Source organism: Passer montanus, unplaced genomic scaffold (assembly GCF_014805655.1).
Source record: "Passer montanus isolate IOZ18808 unplaced genomic scaffold, ASM1480565v1 scaffold19, whole genome shotgun sequence".
NCBI classification, from domain to species: domain Eukaryota; kingdom Metazoa; phylum Chordata; class Aves; order Passeriformes; family Passeridae; genus Passer; species Passer montanus.
Genome location: NW_024366480.1, coordinates 5515434 through 5538103, shown reverse-complemented (window position 1 = coordinate 5538103; position 22670 = coordinate 5515434). Strand labels below are relative to the sequence as shown.

At 36.0% G+C, this 22670-nt stretch overlaps 1 protein-coding gene across 50 annotated transcripts in view; it reads right to left on the bottom strand.

Annotated features, from left to right (window-relative positions):
• RIMS2 (regulating synaptic membrane exocytosis 2) overlaps nt 1-22670 on the bottom strand; it is a 453673-nt gene that overhangs the window by 74703 nt on the left and 356300 nt on the right. For 36 of the 50 annotated variants that reach the window (XM_039706150.1, XM_039706103.1, XM_039706152.1 and 33 more), the window contains one exon: nt 17754-17854. The exons of 12 other annotated variants lie outside the window; for them this stretch is intronic. In XM_039706150.1, coding sequence (XP_039562084.1) covers nt 17754-17854 — 101 coding nt within the window. The remainder of the gene's footprint in view (nt 1-17753; nt 17855-22670) is intronic. 2 more of the 50 variants (XM_039706114.1, XM_039706128.1) reach the window with 1 other exon arrangement.

Below are 22670 nucleotides of genomic sequence, written 5' to 3'. Positions count from 1 at the left end.
AGCCATTGATGGAATTGTTAATCCTATTGCAGCTGGGGGATGGATAATTGGTGTGGTGACTCTCAGAACAGGACTCGGCCTGCAGATCCTACACTGAGCTTGCCCAGCAGTCCATGGAAATGAGCCCTTCTAAATTAAACAGAAAGTGGCGAACAGAATCATTTAACACAGTTATTGTAGAGTCATTCTGCAGTACACAAAGTGTCAAAAATATGTGGTTTTGATTTTCTGTTTCATTTACATGCCTAGAGAATGTCAGTTTTTAAACTACTACATAGCAATGTGGTGTATATAATAAATCAGACATTTCCATAAATAAAAATACCCCTATTTTGTTGATTTGGTTCGTTTTTTTTAGCCAATGCAATAGTAATAATCTAGTGATATAGAGCGAAGACTGAGAACTTAAAAGTAAATAATTTTAGAAATACAATATGGAAAAGGTCTTCAAATCATTACCTTGTCTCTTTTCTCTCAGTTGTACATAAAAGTATTTCCTATTAAATTTTTGTTGAGACTGATGTCACTGAAATTTTATTTGACTGCTACAGCTTCAGGATGTTTTAAGATTAAAACTGGGAAAGTTAATTGATCTTTTCACTAAATTGGAATGTCTTAATATACAATATTTTTAAAGGTTTTGTTTATATCTTGTCTGAGTTACAGTCTCTTGTACCTTGTCTGAGTTACAGTTACCTGCTCTAATATATACAAAAAAGCTGCCTACCAAAGAAATGTAAATTAAATGTAAATGAAATTAAATTGTCTTTCTTGCGAGACAAAGTTCAGATACCTCACATTCACTCATTCACCGCTCCTAATTACCCTTTATTCTGCTGCTGAGGTGTAATTTTAACCTTATATCTGACTTAATTTTGTTTAGGAAGCTGATTACAGTAGGGTATTGCATGTTAGTCTTTCTGTTACTCCAGCACAGAAGACCAAAGGAACCACATTGTTTGTCTGAGAAGCCATGCTTCCATTTTAGTTTCGAATTTGTTTCTTAAATTGCGGTTCTATACAAGGCAGCTTTTCAAGTGCTCCTTTGCTGACTGCCTCAAGAGTAAAATTGCATTTCCACTGTGTGAATATTGATTTTTTAAAAGCATTCGGTCCTCATGTCATATACTCCACCTGCAAAATGCAACCATTTTTTCAGTTTTGTGCTACTTATTTTTCAGTTTTTGTGTTAAGTTAAAGATAAAGTTGCCCCAAGGCATCACATCTTCATATATTTCACATACAAATTTCTTTCTTCCTCCAAATTTCACTTTCCTTTTTTCCTAAATGTCACCCACTGTATGACAAGATCAACTATTGGACTGAAAAAGTAATTTTTAGCCAAGTGCTATCCCCCCATTATATCTGAAAAACAGATACCATTTCCCATCCCTCTCCAGTGCTCTTCCTGTGTCCTGTCTGTAGGATTTGCACCATCTGACTGCACAGTGACAGGGAACTGCAGTTCCCATGGCTGGATCAGCATGGCCACTGCTTTCAATCATCGGCTGCAGAAACCACCCTGTGCTCCAGCATCCCTCAGATGAAAACATGAGTGCAAGGACAGTAATGAGCATCACACCTCCCCTGGGTTGAACAATTAGGTGGTCAGGGGGTGGTGAAATGTACCTTCACACAAGGCAGCTTTTCAAGTGCTCCTTTGCTGACTGCCTCAAGAGTAAAATTGCATTTCCACTGTGTGAATATTGATTTTTTAAAAGCATTCGGTCCTCATGTCATATACTCCACCTGCAAAATGCAACCATTTTTTCAGTTTTGTGCTACTGCTTTTTCAGTTTTTGTGTTAAGTTAAAGTTGCCCCAAGGCATCACATCTTCATATATTTCACATCCAAATTTCTTTCTTTCTCCAAATTTCACTTTCCTTTTTTCCTAAATGTCACCCACTGTATGACAAGATCAACTATTGGACTGAAAAAGTAATTTTTAGCCAAGTGCTATCCCCCCATTATATCTGAAAAACAGATACCATTTCCCATCCCTCTCCAGTGCTCTTCCTGTGTCCTGTCTGTAGGATTTGCACCATCTGACTGCACATTGACAGGGAACTGCAGTTCCCATGCTGGATCAGCATGGCCACTGCTTTCGATCATTGGCTGCAGAAACCACCCTGTGCTCCAGCATCCCTCAGATGGAAAACATGAGTGCAAGGACAGTAATGAGCATCACACCTCCCCTGGGTTGAACAATTAGGTGGTCAGGGGGTGGTGAAATGTACCTTCACACTCTAAAGATTAGCTAAAAGGTTTCTTTCAGATTCTTTTTCTTTTTAAAATGCCAGCCTCAACAGTAGGAAAATTATCTCCTGACTTTCCCCAGGCTGGAAATATTGTTGGAATATGGTTAAATTTTCATTTCCACCCCAATAAAGACTCATATAATAAAGGCAAGATTCTGGACTTTACGACCCATTAAGCAGTCAACCCAACCTCTTCAAGCTGCTTCAAAAATGGGAAGTCTGCTGAAAGCAGGGGGATTGATTAAAAGTTGCTTTTGAAATTTTAATAATAAGATGGTTTTCTCCTATTTTGCAATGTTGAAGAATGAGAATAATTTAATTATTACAGATTCTATCAAACAAGTATTCCAAAGTTTCTAAAAGCATTTTTATCTGTGTTAGCAGAATAATCAGCTGGAGAGCCTCACAAAAGGACAGTTAGGTGTTAGTACCTATGCCTTTTAACTTCAATAGATTACCATCCTTTAGTGACAAATTCACGTCTATTAAAGCTGAAAAACAAATACCTACTCTGCTTTCTAAAATAACAACCAAGGCAAACATTTTGACCTCTTTGTGAACTACCAGTAAATGGCTGACAGAACACATAGAGCTGCAACTCGTCTGACAGGGATGCTCTTATTTCTGAAAAGAAACTGATTGGAACTTCTAGTTCAAAGGAAATTTTAAAGTGTATCATGTTACTTTACTCTATTGTTACCAGTCTTCCATCTTGGACTATGCAGTCATGCAGTTGTCCAGGCAATTGACATTGTCTCTCTATTTTATTATCTTTTCTTTTTTTATAGTCTACTCATCAGGTTTTATTTGCTAGCATTTACATAGGGACATACAAATCTGGTCAATGTTTTCAGTGATCAAAATTTTGGGAAGATGTTTCAGACAATTGTCTATTGTGCTACAACCAGAAGATTAAAGAAGCATTCTGGACTATTTCAATAGTTCTTTGGCTCACTAACAAAAGCTCTCAAGCAGCCAGAGCACAGCAATTTGAAACGTTCTATACCTCTTGGTGTGAATTCACAATCTCTAAAGGCATTGCAAATTTTAGTTATTACCAAACATGATTTGAATGAATGTTACTGGATTGTTTGATTCTTTCTAAAACTTTTGTTAAGGTTCCCTAATGAAGTCTGCCATTAAAAATAAAGCCAAATACTTACTAATAATACAACAATAACATTAAATAGACTTATATAAAGCAAAAAAAAAAAAATCAGACATTTTTACAAAATACCACATACAGATGAATACATACAATATATGTTTATCTTTATCTTGCATACACACAAACTCAAGATGAAGGCTATGATTAATCTGCCCTTTTATGTAATTTATACATAGCCAGCTCAGTAATCTGTGTTTACATTTGTCACTCCTGTCAAGATCAATCAAGAAAATTTAGGTACAGCCAGCTAGGTCTGCCTTTGCCAGTTCTCATTTAGCTATCACATGGCACACAGAAGTCCCTCAGGAGATTAATTCTTGCACTGCTCTTGTATTAGATGTTAGGTATATAATGAGATCCACAGTTGCCTTGGGCTTCCCAATATGGAGCTGCAGCCAGACTACATTAGATTCATTTTTGGCTGCTGATCCTCTCCTTCTGCTTTGTAGACCTGGATCCTATCCTATCTTCCCTTTTTTATTTCTAATTCTTGGATGCTACTTTTTAAACCGTATAATTTTCTTCATTCCAATGAGTCACTGGAACATTGGCATTGTTCCAGCTTTTCTCCCTTCACCCAGTTCTTGCTTTGTATTCAGCGCCCTTTGATCTCCTGAGCCTGGCCCTGTGCACCTCTACTGGAATTCTTGCCTTGCAGTAACATAAAGGAGAGAGCTATGGTGTTGCTACTTTTGAGCAGTACAGTGCCTGGTCCAGTAAATCTAGCTGGGTGTACAGTGGTTATCTAGACATTCATCCATCACTCCCATTCCTTATGCAATATTTTTTTTCCCTCAGTATTTAAAACATTCCAATCCAATTCTACCTTGAATAAAAAGAACGGGCTGTAATCTGATTTGCAAACCCACCTTCTAAACCATCCAAATTTCTAAAAAATTTAGACCACCAACTAAAACATCAATAAAAAGGAGCATTCATATTTCTATTGAACATGTGAAAAAAACTTTTTTCAAATTTTCACATCCTTTCCTTTGGAGTGTGGTGTCATCTGTTTATCAATTTCACTAACCAATAGTCACATATGCAGTCTTACAGAGGAGTTCCTAAAACCTGATTTCACTATGGAACTAAGCAATGCTGCAAAAAGCATCCTACTGCTAAATTAGGGAAGGAAAACAACAAGGAAAAAGATTGAGTCCACAGTGGGGCTTTGCAGGAAAAAAGGGCAGCCTCAGTTGTACTGACTTGAGCACAAATAGAACAAGAGGAGAAATAATTCCCCTCTGTTCAGCAGTCATTAGCCTGTATCTAGAGTATTGCAAGCAGTTTTGAGACCTAAAGTGAAGCACTGACATCGATAAACTAGATAGAGTTTATTTGAAGGCCACCAAGCTGGCTGGGGAAGCTGGGCTCGTTCTGACTGGAGCAGTGATGCATATGGGAGTGTCTAACAGCAGTTTATCAGGTCATACAGGGGAGAATGTCCAAAAGACAGAGACAAGCAATTCACAGCAGCTCTGACTGGCATGAGAAGGCACATTTGTACCATAGGCACAGTGAAGTAATGGATCACGTTACCCAGAGAAGTTGTGCAGTTTTGATCCTTGAATATATTCAAGACCTGACCAGCTAAAGCCCTGAGGAAGCTGTATTGATGTCACACTGACCTTGCCTTGGACTCCTGCTAAGGGTTGGGCTAGACAGCTTTTGAGGTCCTTTCCCACCCAAATTACTCAGGGTGATCCAGGAGCTGAAGTTAAAATTTCAAGGGCAGAAGTAATACAGAAGTCACCAATGTCTCAGTGCCTAGGGACAACTGGAAATCTAGAGGGAAGTAGTCCAGATGCAAGCCAAATCAAGAGACAAAAAAATCATCACCTTCACATATGTTGGCATATGGTATAATTTTTTTTAAGAACTTTCAAAGTGCACAATGTTATATAAATACAGAAGAGTACTAGAAAATATTCTGGCATTACTTCAAGAGAACTTTTAGACCCTGTAAATATTTAGTAAAGTAAGGAGCAGTAAGGCAGCTCTTAAGTATTTGTATCTTTAAGTGAGCTTGAAAATTAGCTTGTCAACTAGGAAGTTTGTCTTCCTACAAAAGAATATGTTCCTGCAGTAATTTTCAATCACCAAGCAGTTTTTTCTCTCATGGGTTTTTTTCATACAATATGACTTTTAGAATATCAAGGCAACCTCTAATTTCAACTGCATTAATACTTGTTCCGAAATCAAGCTGTTATTGATGCAGAATTAATTCACAAATTACTTCCATCTAGTCTAGGGAAGTAAATGTTATTATTTAATCTTACTTTAAGTCAGGACCAAATTTTAAAAATTCTGAAAGGAGAGAGAACTGCAAACTTTCTGCTGGAATTTATAAAGTTACCACATTATTTCAGACTGTTCAAAATCACAAAGACAGTGTTTAAAATCCCATCTCTTTTTTGAAAAACACAGTGGGTGAAAAACTGTTGTTTGAGATAAACAAAAAAACAAATCAAGAGAGGAATAATTATAACATCACCACAAACAATTCTTAAAAGGAAATCTAAGATGTGTTACATACTGGAGTGAAAACATAGGGTTTATGATGGCCAAGCAGGTGTCTCCTAATATCTCTTCAAAAGCTACCTCAAAATAATTACACATAGAGAAATCTTCTACATTAAATCATAAACAGAATTGAAATAGGACTCTGGGACATGACACCACAGCAACACCATGGACCCCTTTGGTGGTATGCCTCATCTACTAGACAACCAGAGATCATCTTTAAAAGTGAAGGTAACAGCTTTCTATTATTTATCAAGGAAATTGAGATGTTTAGGAGGAGTTTTGACAGTTGAAATAATAAAATTGATTCTGACAGATTAATTGAGGCAAAAGAGAGACCCAGATATAGCAGTTGGCTAGGGTGAAACAGATATCATTGACTATATAAGCTGCAAGGAATACAAAATCTTATGTGCCCTTATGTGCCCATCTTGTTACAAGAGCTGATGCCTTGTATCAAATATTAAGAGAACCACAGAATGCATTTCTCTAACCAGAATATTCCCAACATTTTTTTTAAAAAGCCAAGATCTTGAATAAATATGAGCCTACCTAATATGAAGGTGAACAAATAAAAGCTTCAAAGGAAGAACCTTGCAATCATAATTAAGGGTAGAAGGATATTCAACAATCACTCCCCCTTTTCCAACGTGAAAAGAATTCAGAAAAGTATACAAAATGGAAAATAAAACAAAGCTCTTCCAATGATTTCTTTGAAACATTTACTATCCAATTTCCCTTTCATATTGATCTCCACCAGAATTTTAACTCCTATTTAAAACAGGTCTAAGTCAGTTACTAAGTTGCACTTTAGAGAAATGGGTCCACAATCTGGCTATGTGAGGGTGGGTAATCAACTATAAGTACATCTTCCCACACTTCCCAGAATCTTTTTGACTGCCACACATTAACTATTTTGTCTTACATGGAAGAAAATTTATTTAAAATAGACACCAGCAATCCTTTAGCAATCCACAGCACCATGTCAAGACTCCTGAAGATGCATCATCACAGACACAGTTCACTGTCAAAAGTCTGGGCTGTTCAAGTCAGGGCAATTGCAAAAGGTATCCAGGGACTTCCCAATTTACTGTGCAATTACATTTAACAGTATCTCCAGTACTTTAACTCCTGCTGAACTTCAGAATGTTTCTAGGACAGCCTGGTGAGCCTACACTTGCTTAATGGGTCCAGTTTGAGTGATAAATCTGTTTTTTCTGCTCCTTATTGGTCTTCTAACACTAGTACATCCTACTCACTTTGGATAAAACAAATCAAAGCATGCTTCCTGTATTTGTTTCCATTCCTCAAGTGGTCCACATGGCATTTCTGCCACCACTGCACTCAAAGTCTTTTGCAGTTCATATAGTTCTAGAATGCAGTCAAAAGCTTATTTTTTAAAGAGAGTAACAAGGCAGAATTTCTGTTTTGAAAACCCCCTCTTTTGTCTCTGGTTGTTCTACCTAATTTGGGCTTCTTTGACAAGTTACTTTGTGAATGCAAGCTAGGACATCAAATCATGTGCAGTTTAGGCATTTTTTTATACATTAACCTGGCTTTTAAACTTTATTTCCATAATTTGATTTCAGTCCTTTAATGTCACAAAAACAAGTACAAATAAAATAAAAAGATGGCAAGGCAACCATCTTTTCTTATCACAGAACTTCTATTTCATTACTCTTTATTTCAACCCAAAAGCCTGTTAACTATTTCAGCATACCTGATGGCTTAAGAACAGAAATAAAAACTCTCCCCTAATCCTACCTTCATTATGTAACATTTAATATGCCTTTCACCAAATTTATGCTGGGACATGGCACCTTCAAAAGAATTCATGCTGAAGAGAACAGCTGGATTGACACATGGCCATCTGGTGAGCGCTTATTCCTGTAAGCAGAAGTGCCTAAGGCCACAATTGTTCAAGAACAGGATATAAATATATCTTTGTACATCTATGATTTCACTTTCCAAGTCCTTAAATCTATAGATATCAGAGGATAGCCTGTGAAATCAAGTATGTTTTGAGGGGACATCACATAATGTTTTTTCTTAATCTTTTGTTTTCACTGATTATTAGGATACATCTTGGAAAATCTCTGCACAATAAGAAAACATAAGCTCAGCTGATAACTTTCCTGAAAATTTTCTGCTGATTCATGTCAAGCTAAAGGAGAAACAAATCTGCAAGATAGATACCATCATTTCCTTATCAATCCATAAACAAGGTAAACTGCTTAGAAAACATTATTTTCCTTAAAACATATTTCCTCAGCAGCTTTACTCTTGTTTTATTGCAACTAGGAAAACAAAAAGGCTGCAGGGAGATCCTGAGCAGGCAAACAGCTCCTACAGATCAGAAAAACTGAATTCTTTTTTTTTCTCAGTCATTGTCCTCAAGGGAGTAATAAGAAAACATTTACTACTTATGTCTCCCATATCTCCTTTTAAATACTGTGATTTACCTTTGCTCACTTGTAAGGTTAATCTGAGTTTACTTTTACTGAAAACATGCAATATCTATGAATATTATTTACAATTTCATCTTCACAACAGAAACCACTTAAACAGTAGGGCAATAATACCTAACATTTGCAGAAAAGAAACAATAAAAATATCAATTGAAACCACATGAGGAATTTAGTTCATTTCGCAAGACAGGCACTTGGATTGGAACTATTCTGAGATCAAAACTTCTACAACAAACAGTTTTGAAGATCTTTAATGTCTATGAATACTTGGAATAACTTCAGATCTTGAAGCTGTTTTCATTTTACAAACATTTCCTCAGCATAGCTTTAGCATATTTCCCAAAATTATGTGACTAGAAACTAGCTTAGATGATAGATAGGAAACATTCAAAAATGCCTCCTACTTATCATCCAATCTGCATCTTTACAATTCTTGAAAATGACAGTCAGCCTATTAGCCAGAAGTGAATTTAAGTTATTGTCCCTCACTTCCAGAACTCTATGTCACAGTGGTTTGAACTTTTTTAATAGAAAATCAGATGCTAATTAAAGTTCATATATTATCAATTAGCTAGTAGTTTCAGATTAAACTGCAGAACGATGCAAATCACCACAACTGTTTTTTACATGATGCCATATGTCACTCGAGAGAGAGCAGAAACAGAATTATGCATCCTGCTTCTCTGAAATTAATGTATCTAAGATGCTCTATATGCTGCAAAAAATATACCATCCTTCAAGGATTTTACACAGTTTGAAGAAAAAAGATATATATATATATATAATTTTACTTGATAGAACAAGCAGAACCTCAGACAAAATTTTGTTATTTCCTGCTATCATTCACTGACTCCAGACTGTCAATTAAATCTCTGGTAGAACAATGATTGCCATCTGCAGAAGGAGGATAATACTCCTCTTGATAAATTACTAAAGAAAATATTCTCCTAGCACTAAAAAATACTAGTTCTTGTAAGCAAAGCCTTTAGTTCCCAGAAACAACTATGAAAAATACCACAGGTTAGAAAGGACACAGAGGTAATTTTATGTCTTTGTAGCACTCTCACTGTGAGTGTTGTTGAAGGCATTGAGGCTTTACAAAACCCTCCCTATGCTGAGACTCCAAGGTCCTGACACTACTTTGATTAGCTCCATTGTGCAGAACCACCTTTTTCACAATAATGACTCTGTGGTACATATCTGTAAATCCTTCATATAAGCTACTTGCAGTACAGGTGCTTGAAGCCACAGTTATATTAATGAAAAATAACTTTAAGAGTTTAGGTAGTTAAGGTACTTAATAAAATAAGAATCAAAAATCCACAGAGAAATCTGATAGACCCATATAGCATTCTTTCCAGTGTAACAGCTGGCAAAAATTCCCCAAAACCACAAACCTATTGCTTGGAAAAAAGTTGATAAGCTGATTAAATGTTCATTGATAATTTTGGGGTTGCTATCAAAGAAAATCAACCTATTTAATAAAGAGGAGAACTCCCAGATGTGAATAAAACATCCACACCACTAAAACATTATTATAGCCTAATGATAACAGTAAATTCTGGGCAAATCCATCCTCTAAGGTGTACTTAGTTAAACCACAGGGAGCAGCTCCTGGAGCAGGGCAGGGCAGGAGGGGTGTGGGGCCAGCCAGCATTCCTGCCTGCAAATCTGACAGTGCCTTGTCCCTTCTGAGCCACCCTCTGGGAAGCAGACAAAGGTCCTGCTTCTTCAGCTTGGAGAAGAGAAGGCTCCAGGGAGAACTTAGAGAAGCCTTCAGTAAAAAATGACAGAGAAGGATTTTTCTATAAGACCCTGTAGAGAAAGAATGAGGGGTAATGGCTTTAAACTGAAAGAATAGATAAGATATTGGGAAGAAATTCTGTATTGTGAGGGTGGTGAGGCACTGGAACAGGTTGTCCAGAGAAATTGTGCATGCCCCACACATGCAAATGATCAAGACACAGCTGGGTGGAGCTCTGAGCAGCCTGGTCTAGTGGAAGGTGTCCCTGCCCAAATCAGGAGGATAGGAAGCAGATGATCTTTAAGGTCCTTTCCAACTCAGGTCATTCTATGATTCTGTGGTTCATTTTGAATCCTACACATTTAAACAGGCTCCATGCAAGCCCTGCACTGAGATTTTAGGTCTGTCCTTTCTAAGTGTGCCACACTTTCCTCAATTTTTCAAGGTCAGCAGTCTAGCAGATTGATCTAGCAAACCTGTTTCTATCATGGAGCCTCTGCTCTTTTGTACTTCAAATGTGAACAATGACTTTTTTGTACATATTTGTATTGCACAGAATTAAGTAGCACAAACTGGTGTGATACATGTCATCACAGATTATTATTCCAATTTCTTAGAGTTCCCTGATTGTTGCAGCAATTCAATTAACTTCATATGTTCTCTATTTTTGAATGCCACATCCTGGCACCCAGATATTGAACACATATTTCCCTTTTTTTTTTTTTTTTTTTCCCTGTAGATTTTCTCACATATTATCAGCATAACATTAGTTTCAGAACAACTTAAATAATTAATTCAAGCATAGTCACAGTATTTTGCACACTTAGTTCAATAGCATCTTGGAATTTTACAGCTTAAATTCAGATAAAAACTGTGCACAGAAATAATTGAGTTTACTACAAAAAGACAGTGTCTCTGAACCAAAAGACTAACAGTTTAACAATTCACTTGTCTATACAAAGCCATTCAGAAAGAAAAATACATTCTATTATATAAAGTATAACAGGATTTAAGATAGATTGCAGTGATTGCTCTGGATGGAAGTTGATCAAAACATCTCACAGGTGAGTTTAAATTGTGATTATTAATGGAATGGTTACAATGCTCAATTGAACCTATCTTTTACAGAAAGCTTTTGGTATAAACTTTGCTGTATATTATATATATATATATGTTATGTGCTTACTAAAACTTTTTTTTATTGAAAATACTTGCTCTTTGCAAAAGAATATTTAACTCATCGCTATAAAACACAAGGCTGTGTTGCAGTTAGAACTTGTGCTTTTTTAATGGAAACCCAATTCTCTGCGGCCGAAAAGCCCATTTTTTTCTCTATTAGACTCCTATAACTAATGAAAATTCAGTGCCAAAATAGAATAATGGTTTTACTTTTTTAATTTTGGGGTAATTTTTTCTCTTTGAGATTCATTGTAAAATTATAAGGTACTTCAATAGCATTCTATAATGTATTTAGCCTCTTCTTTCAAAACATGATTACCAATAGAAGTTTACACAAAATCTAAGAAAATGTGACAACAGAAAGTACCTGTCAACAGCTTAAGACAACCAGCATCAGTTTCCTTTCAGATGGTTAAATTTCAGCCACAAGCAGCATATGTGAATGCAGTATTTTTGTTAATCACAGTATTACATTTAAAATACCCTAAATTTCAAATAGAGACATGGCTACTCAAGATTAAAAAAATAAATTGAAAAATTTTCAAAGCAAAAACAGAGTGCTTGAATTTAATGAAAAAGAAAAATGACAGGAACAGAAATATTTTCTAAGAGTTTGCACATCTTTTACTGAAGAAGATACTGGAAATCACAGCAACTCATATCTATATTCAAAGTCACTAAATGAATTCTAACACATCAGCAAAATACAGTTTGGTAAAAATAGAAATTAAAGAAGAGATATTTTCTACATTACCATGTATATAGAATTCAGTTTTAGAATTCTGAATTTATTTCATCTAGACATATTTTTAAGTCTTATAACTGAGCTTTAAATCCTGTACTTATAGGAACCAGAACTTATATTTCAGCAATTTATTAAAAAAATTGTATATTAAAAATACAGTGAGATACTTGATTGAAAATATAAATGCCACCAGCACTATGGGCCAGAGAGACTCTCTGCCACTGACCAGCAAAATTCATTAGAGATCACACACGAATGATGGATTAGATGAGCAGAGCACCCACGGGTGCTGGCAGTGACAGCACCTGTCCTTCCAGACCAGCTGGTGGAGCTACCGAGTTTATGACCCAAAGAACAATACTCATTAGTCCATAGGAAAGCACAAAAGCCATGGAACAGGCAATAAGTAAAATGTTTCCTCACCTGGGAAGTTCTCAATTGGTCTAATTGGTGTTTGGTTTATTTTCCAAAGACAAGGGCTTAGCGGTGTGGGGGTGGGCAATGGGAAGTTGCAGGGAATTACACAGTGCTATTCCCTTTGTAAGCCTACCAAACTCTACTGGAAAGGCCCTTAGCCACATGGGCACAGAAATTTATTGCACTGAATATTTGTGTGTGGTCCTATCTGTGCTAGTGTTTGCTTTCTTAACTATTCTCCAGCACAGCTCCTTTACAATTATTTTGTTTCTCCAAGTTTTATTCAGATACTTAAAATTTTAAAATTTAAACTGGTATATTAAAAATAAGTATATACAAAACAATTTATGAACTGTTTTGAGGGCATATGGATATATTTTGTATTTAGTATTTTGAATATTTCTAATTACATCCTTAACAGCATCAGTTGTAAGAAACAATTATAGATCAAAGAGGTATATTCATAATTATTATAAATTATCAAATCATTACTGGGCATCTCATGATCCTCCAAGAACTCTAAAACAATTGTCAACATAAAACCAATATAAATCAAATACAGCTTATGTGCAGCCAAATATCAAAGTTCCCAACATTCCTTTAGTTGAATGTTTGTTTAACTCCCTTCTCCACAAGTGTTTCAAGAAGAAAGGTGGCAAGTGCTTCTGCTAGCACTCTTTGCTGCTCTGTGTACTGCCCTGCTTTGATTTTAAAGGAGGAGACAAAGGGATTTCCAAAACATCATTACATGAAATCTTTCAATTGACAGCAGAGGTCAAAGGATTCCACATGTAGCTGTACCCATGGCAAACCTACTTACTGCAGTTTTCAGAGGGAAAAGGCAACTCTTGGCAGCACTTTTGCACTTTACAAGACCTTACAAATAAGATCTGCTCCTGAGGCACTAAAATTCAGCTTCTTCCACCTTCAGATCTTACCTTTTTCACATTCTCTCACACAGAAATCCCCTAAGGTTGTACTTGATTCACTGCTGAATCAAAATGTCTCATTCTGAAGAGCTGCAGCTGTTCTGTGTCTGCATGCTGCATCTACACTATTCAAAAAGCTAAACACATGCTTGACTCTTCTTTTCCACAGTTTAATTTGTCTTGGTCTTGTTATCAGGCTAGGAGATCACAAACTATCATGCTAGTATGCCTTACTGTACTATTCTCCTACACCAAACACAGAGAATTATGCTTGTATCTAAAACCTGAATTTGGTTATTGATTATTAGGAAATGCAGCTTTACATATATCTGATGATGCAGAAAGTTTCAGTCTTATAATCAGTATGAATCATTAAAGGTGGATTTAGGAAATCCTCTTTGATGTTCTGTATAATGCTGTATTTCATGTAGTCTTTTCTACAATTGGCTAAATAAGCTTGTTCAGCAAAAAAATCGAGTTTTTATCTGCTCTTTTACCTCTTTTATCCCAACTTTATTCCTTGTTGCTCTAACATACTCTATTGCTAATTACTACATTACTGACTATTACTAATTGCTATATTATGTAACTGGATTTCTGTGTCTTTTTGTAGGTCATTATTTTTTTCCTAATAAAACAAATAAAACGAGTCTCAAGATACTTAGATGTTTAAATGTGTGTCAACTCTGTTTTACCTTTGTTCCTAAAGAAAGCCATAGTTTTTCACTGCTACAACTCTTACATAAATCCAGCTCCCTTTAGTGTGACATCAGTGACCAGACTTCTCTGTAGTGGCTAACATCAGCCTGAGTTAATGGAATTCTCTCTTGATTTCACACTGATTGCAAACACTTCTAGGGTTCTTTATACCAGAAGTATTTTATCTCTTTTTTTTTCTTAGTAACAACAAAGCTTTTTAACTCTACTCAGCTGATCCACTGTGCATGTTCTAGTCATGGGGCAAGGAGGGAGGAATGCCAGGATTTCCCACATCCTCCATCCTCAATTTGTCAGCAGGAATTCCTGTATCTGAGGACTGGTGGGAATGACCAGAGGAAGATGCTGCTCACCAAACACAGCACTACCAATTTGTTTGCCAGAATGGTGGGAGTAAAAAGCAGGAAGCAAGGCAGAGAGGTTCAGAGAGGTTTGATGAGGTAGCTTGGGAAGTGACTCCAAAAGCCAGCTCTACCAAATGTGAGTCATGCGAGTCCAGCATGTGGCTCGCTCAGCTCCCATCTTGCCCTTCCCTCTTCAGAGTACATCTTGCTTTACAATTTAGAACTGGGAAGCTTAGCTCTTATGCAAAACAATGAACTAGTCACAGAAAGATGCTTGAGGGAAATGACACAAATCAGGCTGGGGTTGCAGAGGCACAGTATGGTAAATGGCTAATTTTGCCTCTGGTGGAACACTCTTGTGCTATTGAGCATTTTTTCTTTATTTCCACAATTCAGGTTTTCCATTATGTCAGCATCTACCAGCACTGCAATTTAGACTTTAGTATATATCCTATTTAGTACAAGTTTACTACTACACAATAAGCAGAAATAAATAGTTGTTTCAATACCAGAAATTAATTTACCTCATCCTTAGTGCCTACAGTGTTTTTCTCTCATCTACTTAGCTGTAAATATTTATATGAAAGTTAATATTTCACTTGCTTTCCATATGTCTGTCCTGAAACCAGCAGCTTCTGAAGGAAGTTATTTAAGAAAATGTCTTTTTCACCTTACTAAACTAAATGTATACGAAATATTATGGAAGCAGAATAATTATTCTTCCAAAAATAGTGAGGCATGTATAAGAATAATAGAAATACAATCTTTATGAATCCTGAGGAAAATGTATAAGGGAAATCAATTTCATATTTCAACAGCTTCTAAGAACAGTGAGATCTGGAATTAAACTTTTCCTACAGAATTCTTAATGTAAGACTATGCACCACAAAAGGGTATGTACCTTCCTCTAAAGCCTCTAGTAGTGATTACCAGAGGTAGAACAAAGCTAGAGAGATACAACACAGGATTTCTATTTTAATATTTCAATATTTAATATAAATTCTATGTTTATAGCTTTTGCCTTCTCAGCAAAGAAAGATATTTGATATTTTTTCTTAAGTTAAAGTAATCAAGAGGGACATAAGGATGCTGTTGACCTCTTGACTTCTGTTTAAATAAAGAAATAGAAAAGGTAAAAGAAAATTCTATGTACTGGCTTTTCTGAATGTGGCTTAATGCCTACTTAATGATATTTTTCTCAGGCATGGCACTCATGAGTGCCTGGTTGTGCCAGTTGAGAAGTCTAAAAAAATCAAATCAAATCTGTACACTGTACAGAACATTACAGTCAGCATTCAACATACATGTTTCAGTTCATCATTTCAAAAGAATTTTTGTAGAAACCAGGTAGATAAATTTTACTTATTAGTTTTCTGTCTCTAGATATTATAGGAATTTAATTAAGGGGAATTGAAGCAGTAGTAGTAAAAAAGTGAAGACAGAACTCTCATATGGCTTATGAGATTTATGGTTCTCACCAATTATGGTTCTCATCATTTATGGCTTTGAAACTACACAATTTTAAGAATGCATGTTGAATTACTACATATATGTGAATATTCAGTGTCTAGTTCCACAGTTTCATTGATAGAATAAATAACTCACTTTCAAGCACTGAAACTACACTTAAGCAGAAGAATAAATTAACTGTTTATTTCTGGAGACATTGTTTGATGTGTGCAATAAATAAACCACCATATTCATAAAATAATTCCATTTATAATTTTCCTCTTTAATACATTCCAATAATACTGAAGATAAAAGATGTAGAGTGATGCCCAATAGTATGGTGTCAGTGAAATGGAAAAACAAGGGTAGTAAATACTTCCTTAGGTAGTCATGTTCTATCTCACTCCTTTACATGAGAACCAATTTAATCTGCACCAGTCCTACTTCTGACTCAAATTTCAGTTAAGCATTGAGGAAGCAGGAGAATCAGCAGATTAAGTCTGGTTATACATACAATACATAAAGTCATATTTTTGTGGTACATACAGTCACAACACTTACGATAAGGTCCACTCACAGTATTACGCTCATCTCTCAAAGGCAACACCTTTCAAAGCCAACAATATAGAAATACTTTCTATAAGTGTCAAAATAAAAAAACCAGCTAAACACAACAGTATCCGAGTCCCTCTTACATGTTAATAAACATTCCTATGCCTTGTGCAGTTAAAATTACATTTGCAAAATACCCAAATAACCATGCAGCACATCTACAAAGCTTTAAAGCATCTTAAGCCATTTTCACGGTCTGGGTTTTGTCAATTCTATTTTCATTAGTGGGGCTTTCCATTTGGAAATGGACTTTGCTAAAGCACTTCTATTTTCTCACACTGATATATATTTTACAAATTAATTATATGAAGTGTATTAGTCTAAATTATCTGCAAAACAAATAATTAATTATAATAATAGTTAATAATTAATATTAAATAAATGTGATGGTTTATTTACATTCAAATACTAAATGTCTCATTTTATAGTAGCTTTGCCAGTCCTGGGAGCAAGGAAAAACAACCTGGAAGTAAAAGTCTAAACCAGATATCTTTTCCTCAGCCAAATTTTATAGGTCAGAAGTCTTGTGTTTTCCACATAAAATGTGACCTCAATTAATGAAGTCTTTTAGAGGACACTAAATTATTTTTGCATAATAGAAATTTAAATTGAAAGTATCTTGATTATTTTAATTAACATACTCTATATGACATGACCTGTTCCAGATAGCAGGAAATTTTGGATAGTATATTTAAGGCTATACTACTACATAGATATTCAGATTCTTGGCAATCTGCCACAGCTGGGGTAAAAGCTTTTGTTAGTGTAAAAAATACTTTTCCAGGTGCTAAAAAGCCACTATTGAACTAAGTAACTGCATCTTCCAGCTTTCAATAGATCAAGATAACTCTGTTCAACTATATGAAAGCCATGAACAAGTTTCAATAGCTCTCATGCCATCTGCCACTCAATAAACATATTTTTTTCCTTCTCTGAGTTTTTAAACCATGGCACTATTGTTCATTCTGATAGACAATTACACTGCTTCTTTCATTTGCGTTAACTTATCCCTCTTAAATTTTAATAATCAAGAACATTGTGTGTTAAGAGTTTTGCTGCACATTTCCAACATTTTATTATAGACACATAAGAAACTTTTACTGAAGAAACAACCTGGCACTCATCTATTACTTTCTGATAAGATGTTGAATATTTCAGTTTAGCATATTTTGTTGCTTTTCAAAACAAAACTCCCTTGCCTTAGAATGATAATCTTGTTCCAGCCTGGAATCTGATCCTGCTACCTGTTTGTACTTGCTCATTTTCATTTGGCGATTCCTTTCTTCTACATCCAGTGCACCTGTTAAGTTAAAAACAGAAGGAAAAAAAGAAAATAAATACACAAGCAGTAATCATTTTCAAGGTTAAAATTAAGCTCATGGAAGTTTTAACAGAAAGAGATGAAATTTGATTTATTTAAGTTCCGTGCACGTAATTTTAGTTCCTGAATTATGATTTTGCAGAAAACCAAAAAGATGTAACAGGAGAAAAATAGCAAAGTATTTCAGCAGAATCTTAATAAGTGTTGTATTATCTACACAATTCAAATAAAGCCAACTTTGTGAAAAAAACTCAATATAAATGAAACACAGTGTTTCCACAGAATATAATTTTACTATTTTAAGAATATTCAAGAGAAATTGAGTCTTTTATTTCATAAGGAGGAATGCAAAGATAACCTGCTTATCTTGGGTAGAGATTCTGGTTCTGCATTTATCATATTCTGACATATCAAAATAATAATCAATAACAGCCACAGACTAGCAGACCTTCCATTTACTATTTGAGTATATTCTTAGTATGCTCAAAAAATTCCAAGAACAACTAATGGAATCTTAAAGAGCCACCCAGTGGCATCACTGTATTACAGTCTAATGAAACACAGCTTCAAGAACAATTCCAGGATTCACTCCATGTGTGATTAGCTTTAGTCAGGGATGGGGTCTCACTACATGACTCAGGCAGTAGCTGGTTTCAACAAACTGGTACTTTACCATGATTTACAATGTAAAATAATAAGGAAGTGCCAAAGCTAAATTGGAAGATTGAGAAATAGAAAATTGAAAGGGAGACAACAGCTCAGAAAAGATTTGAAAACAAAATATGATTAGCTATCATACACACATAAGTAGGAGTCTTTTCCACTTTAACCTAGTGTAAGTCAAGAATAAATCATTATCCACCAAATGCTAAAAAGCTTTAATTTTGAATGACATTTGTCTTAAAATATCCATCATTTTAATGCAAAAGTTGTCTAGGATAAAAATTTCAGAATCCCGCTAATGACAAGAAGTTTCTGTATATTGTAAGTATTGAGCAATATGGGTTGCATCTATGGAACTCAGATGGGAATATTAGATGCCAGTGTACTACAGTACAGAAACCTGGTTTAAACTCTAAACCTCAGCTGAAAGTAATGATCTAACAGCAAAGTGAGGCTTGACACAGAACTTGTGTCTCTCAGCTTTGTGTTTTCTCTCTTGAGAACAATAGGGGTGGTAGCACCTACTAGGAGAGTTGCCGGGTAGATGGTGTGGCACTTCATAGGAAATCTGGAAGGAGAGGAGGTAAAAGGAAGTGGGAATGCAAAAACACTAAGCTGTTCTGTTCCCTATAAACCCTCTGGCTTCTAGTTTTTGTATTCTGACTCTATCTTTACACCCTAAAACAACATGAAAGAAAAGACTTCATCAAATATTCTAAGAGAAAATGAAGAAAAATTAATGAGAAAAAAATAAATGGTGTTTTATAGGGAGAAATATAATGAAAAAGAGAGCAGCAGATGAAAATTTCTAAAATAAACTACAGTTCATTTTTCCTATCATAATTTTCCTCAATTATTATAGAACCCATAGCAGTGTTTGTCAATTTATCATTAAGATGAAGTGAACTTCTTAGCATCTAGTTATAAAAGCTCTATTTTTTTTTCTATTAAAATCAAAAAGTTACACTGGAAAATATTTCATTTTTTCAATGATAGAAGTAAGACTTTTTTTGAAGTAAAATACTCCAGCCTCTTCTCAAAGAAAGAAATCATCTTTTGCTGAAATCAAAATCTTCTTGTCCTTTTTCAGTAATGTAAGAAAGGAGACATTTTTCACAAAAAGGACATTTTTCAATTTTTCTTATGTTTTATTATGAAATCATGACATGCTTTCTCTGTGCCCAGACATTCTGCCAAATTTCAGGAAAGTGCAAGTGAAGAAATAACAATTCCTGAGCATAAATTAGAAACTTCACAATTACTTGAGAAAATATTCATTCTTATTTATGATCAGTTGGCAAAGTGAAAGTTAGGTTTCCACAAATACAATTGCCTATGATATGTACAAAATATGTCACTCAAAAGGGGAGAATAAGATATAAGGTCTTGGTGTGTCTTCTGCAACAAAACAAGCAAAAATTGTAGCTTTTTTTCTCAAGAGAAAAACAAGACAGAAAAATGTTGAAAAAATTTTATTAAATTCTCATAAAATCTTATTAAAGAAAAATCTGACTTCATTTGTATTTTTGAAACTGTCTCTAACAAGTGAGTGAATTCAGTTATGAGCAAAAAGAGGAAAAGCCGAGGCAGTGGATAGTCCATAAAGCAGAAGAAAGCTCTGGTTCTGCTGTGCCTGGAGCTGACATGCAGAGTGCAGGGCTGCTGCTGCCCCGGGCTGAGCTCACTGTGACTTCAGCCAGATGCAGCTGGGACCTGCATGGCAGCAGGACAGGCTGGAGAGGGTCACAGCACCTCCCATTCCCGTGGCCCAGCACAAAGGCATGTCACACTGAGTGGTGGGAATGCGGGGCTGTCATCACCTCCACTCCTGCTGGCAAATCTCTGCTTAGCTCCCACCTATGGGAGGGTTTAGCAGGAGAAGAAAATACTTTTAGAGAGTTCAGCAACAGTCGGGGTGCAATAAAGCTTCAGCTTTTAACATGAGTTTGGTAACCAAGGCAGAACATTGGTCCTGCCCTAAGGACTCCACTGCAGTCAGGAGCTGTTCATGGAGCATGTGTCAAGAAACCAGAATTAACCTAAATCTAACCATTAGTTATCAACAGTGGTTAAAATGTAGGAGGATTAGCTTTCACACACCTGAATGACATGGGCTGGGCTGACTGAGTTCTTGTGTTGTTAGATCCTGAGCTGGAGCCCAGTACATCACGTTTTCAGGACTATAAAGACTGGCACTAGAAGAGTTAAAGCTGCTTCTGATATACTGAAGTACTGCCACAATGTATCAAAGTGTAAGCACCCAAATTTTGGCCAGGTAAAATGAGTTCATTTCTTCATGAACGTCCTTCCAGAATTTTGCTTATATATAGTAGTTGTGCCTCCAACAGAAATACCCAACGAGACACTAAAATTCCAGCCATATGAACACAAAAAATTAAGACTGAAGGCAAGAACAAAGCCTGGTGCTGCTCACCAGACATAATTGGGGTCATTGCACTGTAGGCAACATTCTAGAGTTTTGAACTCTCTAGCATTAAAAACCCTTGGCGTAAAGGTCAGTTCAGTGGCGTTTTCACGAGCACAAGGCAATTCCTGGCTGACAGAGACACAACTGCTGATTCATTACCAGCTATTCCCCATATTTTCAGAAGAGAATGTGCTGAGGGAAAGTAATATAACTACACAGGAAAGACTCCTGAAATGCGAGAGTAAGCAAGAAGTTCTATGCAGTGCAGCCCTGTAATCTCTCAGATCCACAAGGACTGCAGTGAGAGACTGTTGTGGCAGAGCTTAGCTCTAGTGCTACAGTAAATTAAACCTTAGGCCACATGAATTTGATGCTTGTTTTTATCTATGGAAATGTAACCACTAGACAATGAACTAGAATTTCAACTTTGGCTATAGGATATTTTGTAACAGAAGTAGGAAATTTCTCAAGACACAGACAAAAGGGTGCCTGGAGGCTGTGGGAGTAAATCAGAAGAGAAAACCCCAGATGCTGCAAACAGGATTGCATGTGCAGGAGTGCAATCAGAAAATAAAGCCACATATAGAGACTATAAAATCCAGTCACAAGCAACAGGCGGGGCCCCAAATAAGAGGCACCCAGCATGAATTGTAACTACTATTGCCTATTAAACATAGTAGGAAAAGGAACTCTGCTTGATTCTTTTATTGAAGTGGAAGCTAGGGATAAGCCCTGTTGAGGTAAGATCCACTTAATTCCTGCCATGGTCTAGGTGGTGGCTGTATAACTCCATTCCTACAACAGGACTCAGGACAAAAACTAAAATCACTGCTTCAGCTTCAAATAAAAAACCATTATTTTCATGTTTTAACTTGAAATAAGCTAAGATGAAACAAGATAAGATTCAGCTACTTCACCACTAAAGTGAAGGGCTGTAATCAGTGATTTGGTTAATACCTAACTTTTCCTAACCCCTGAGCTGTTCACTGAGTCACAGTTTTACAAGGAGATAAGCAGTCATTGAATTCAGCCCAGAGCTAAAGACTGTTATTTGCTCTTCTGGACAAATACTGGCTCCTCTCTAGGGTAAGATTCTTCAGCTGATAGCCTCTGATCCACACCAGAGACAAAAGGGACAACAAACTGGATTTATTATCCAGTTTGGATAATAAATTATCTATCTGGTTAAAAACCAAAATAAAACCAGCTGGGACCTCTGGTGTTTCATTCTTTCTTTCATTGTCTTCTCTCTTATTAAACCATTCTAGCTCCTAGAGATGCTGGTGATGGAGATCCTATTGCAGAATCTGAGTTTGGAAGAGGAGTTTGCTGTACAGTGATGCTTCTGTGGCACAAAGAGTTAAAGGGAATCTGGTATGGAAGAAGAGTGAAGTTTCCCTTATAATATTAGAACAGATTTTAGTTTTGAATACATATGAACAAAAGGGATAGAAAATTTGGGAGGCACAGCCACTAAGGCATGGGGGAATAAAACTTATGATGACGGGACTAAAGTCTGATAAAGACTGATATTTTGGAAATCAGAAACCTCTAATAGAGCAGAAAAATGTGTGCAGGTGAGCAAGTTCTGTGTCTGGAAGGGGGAGGACAGAACAGAGGTCTTAAAGTGTATGGTATCTGCATTTAGCTGATTCTGGTCTCTTTCTTACCATTTCTCACCCTTATTTGACACTCTTAAAATAG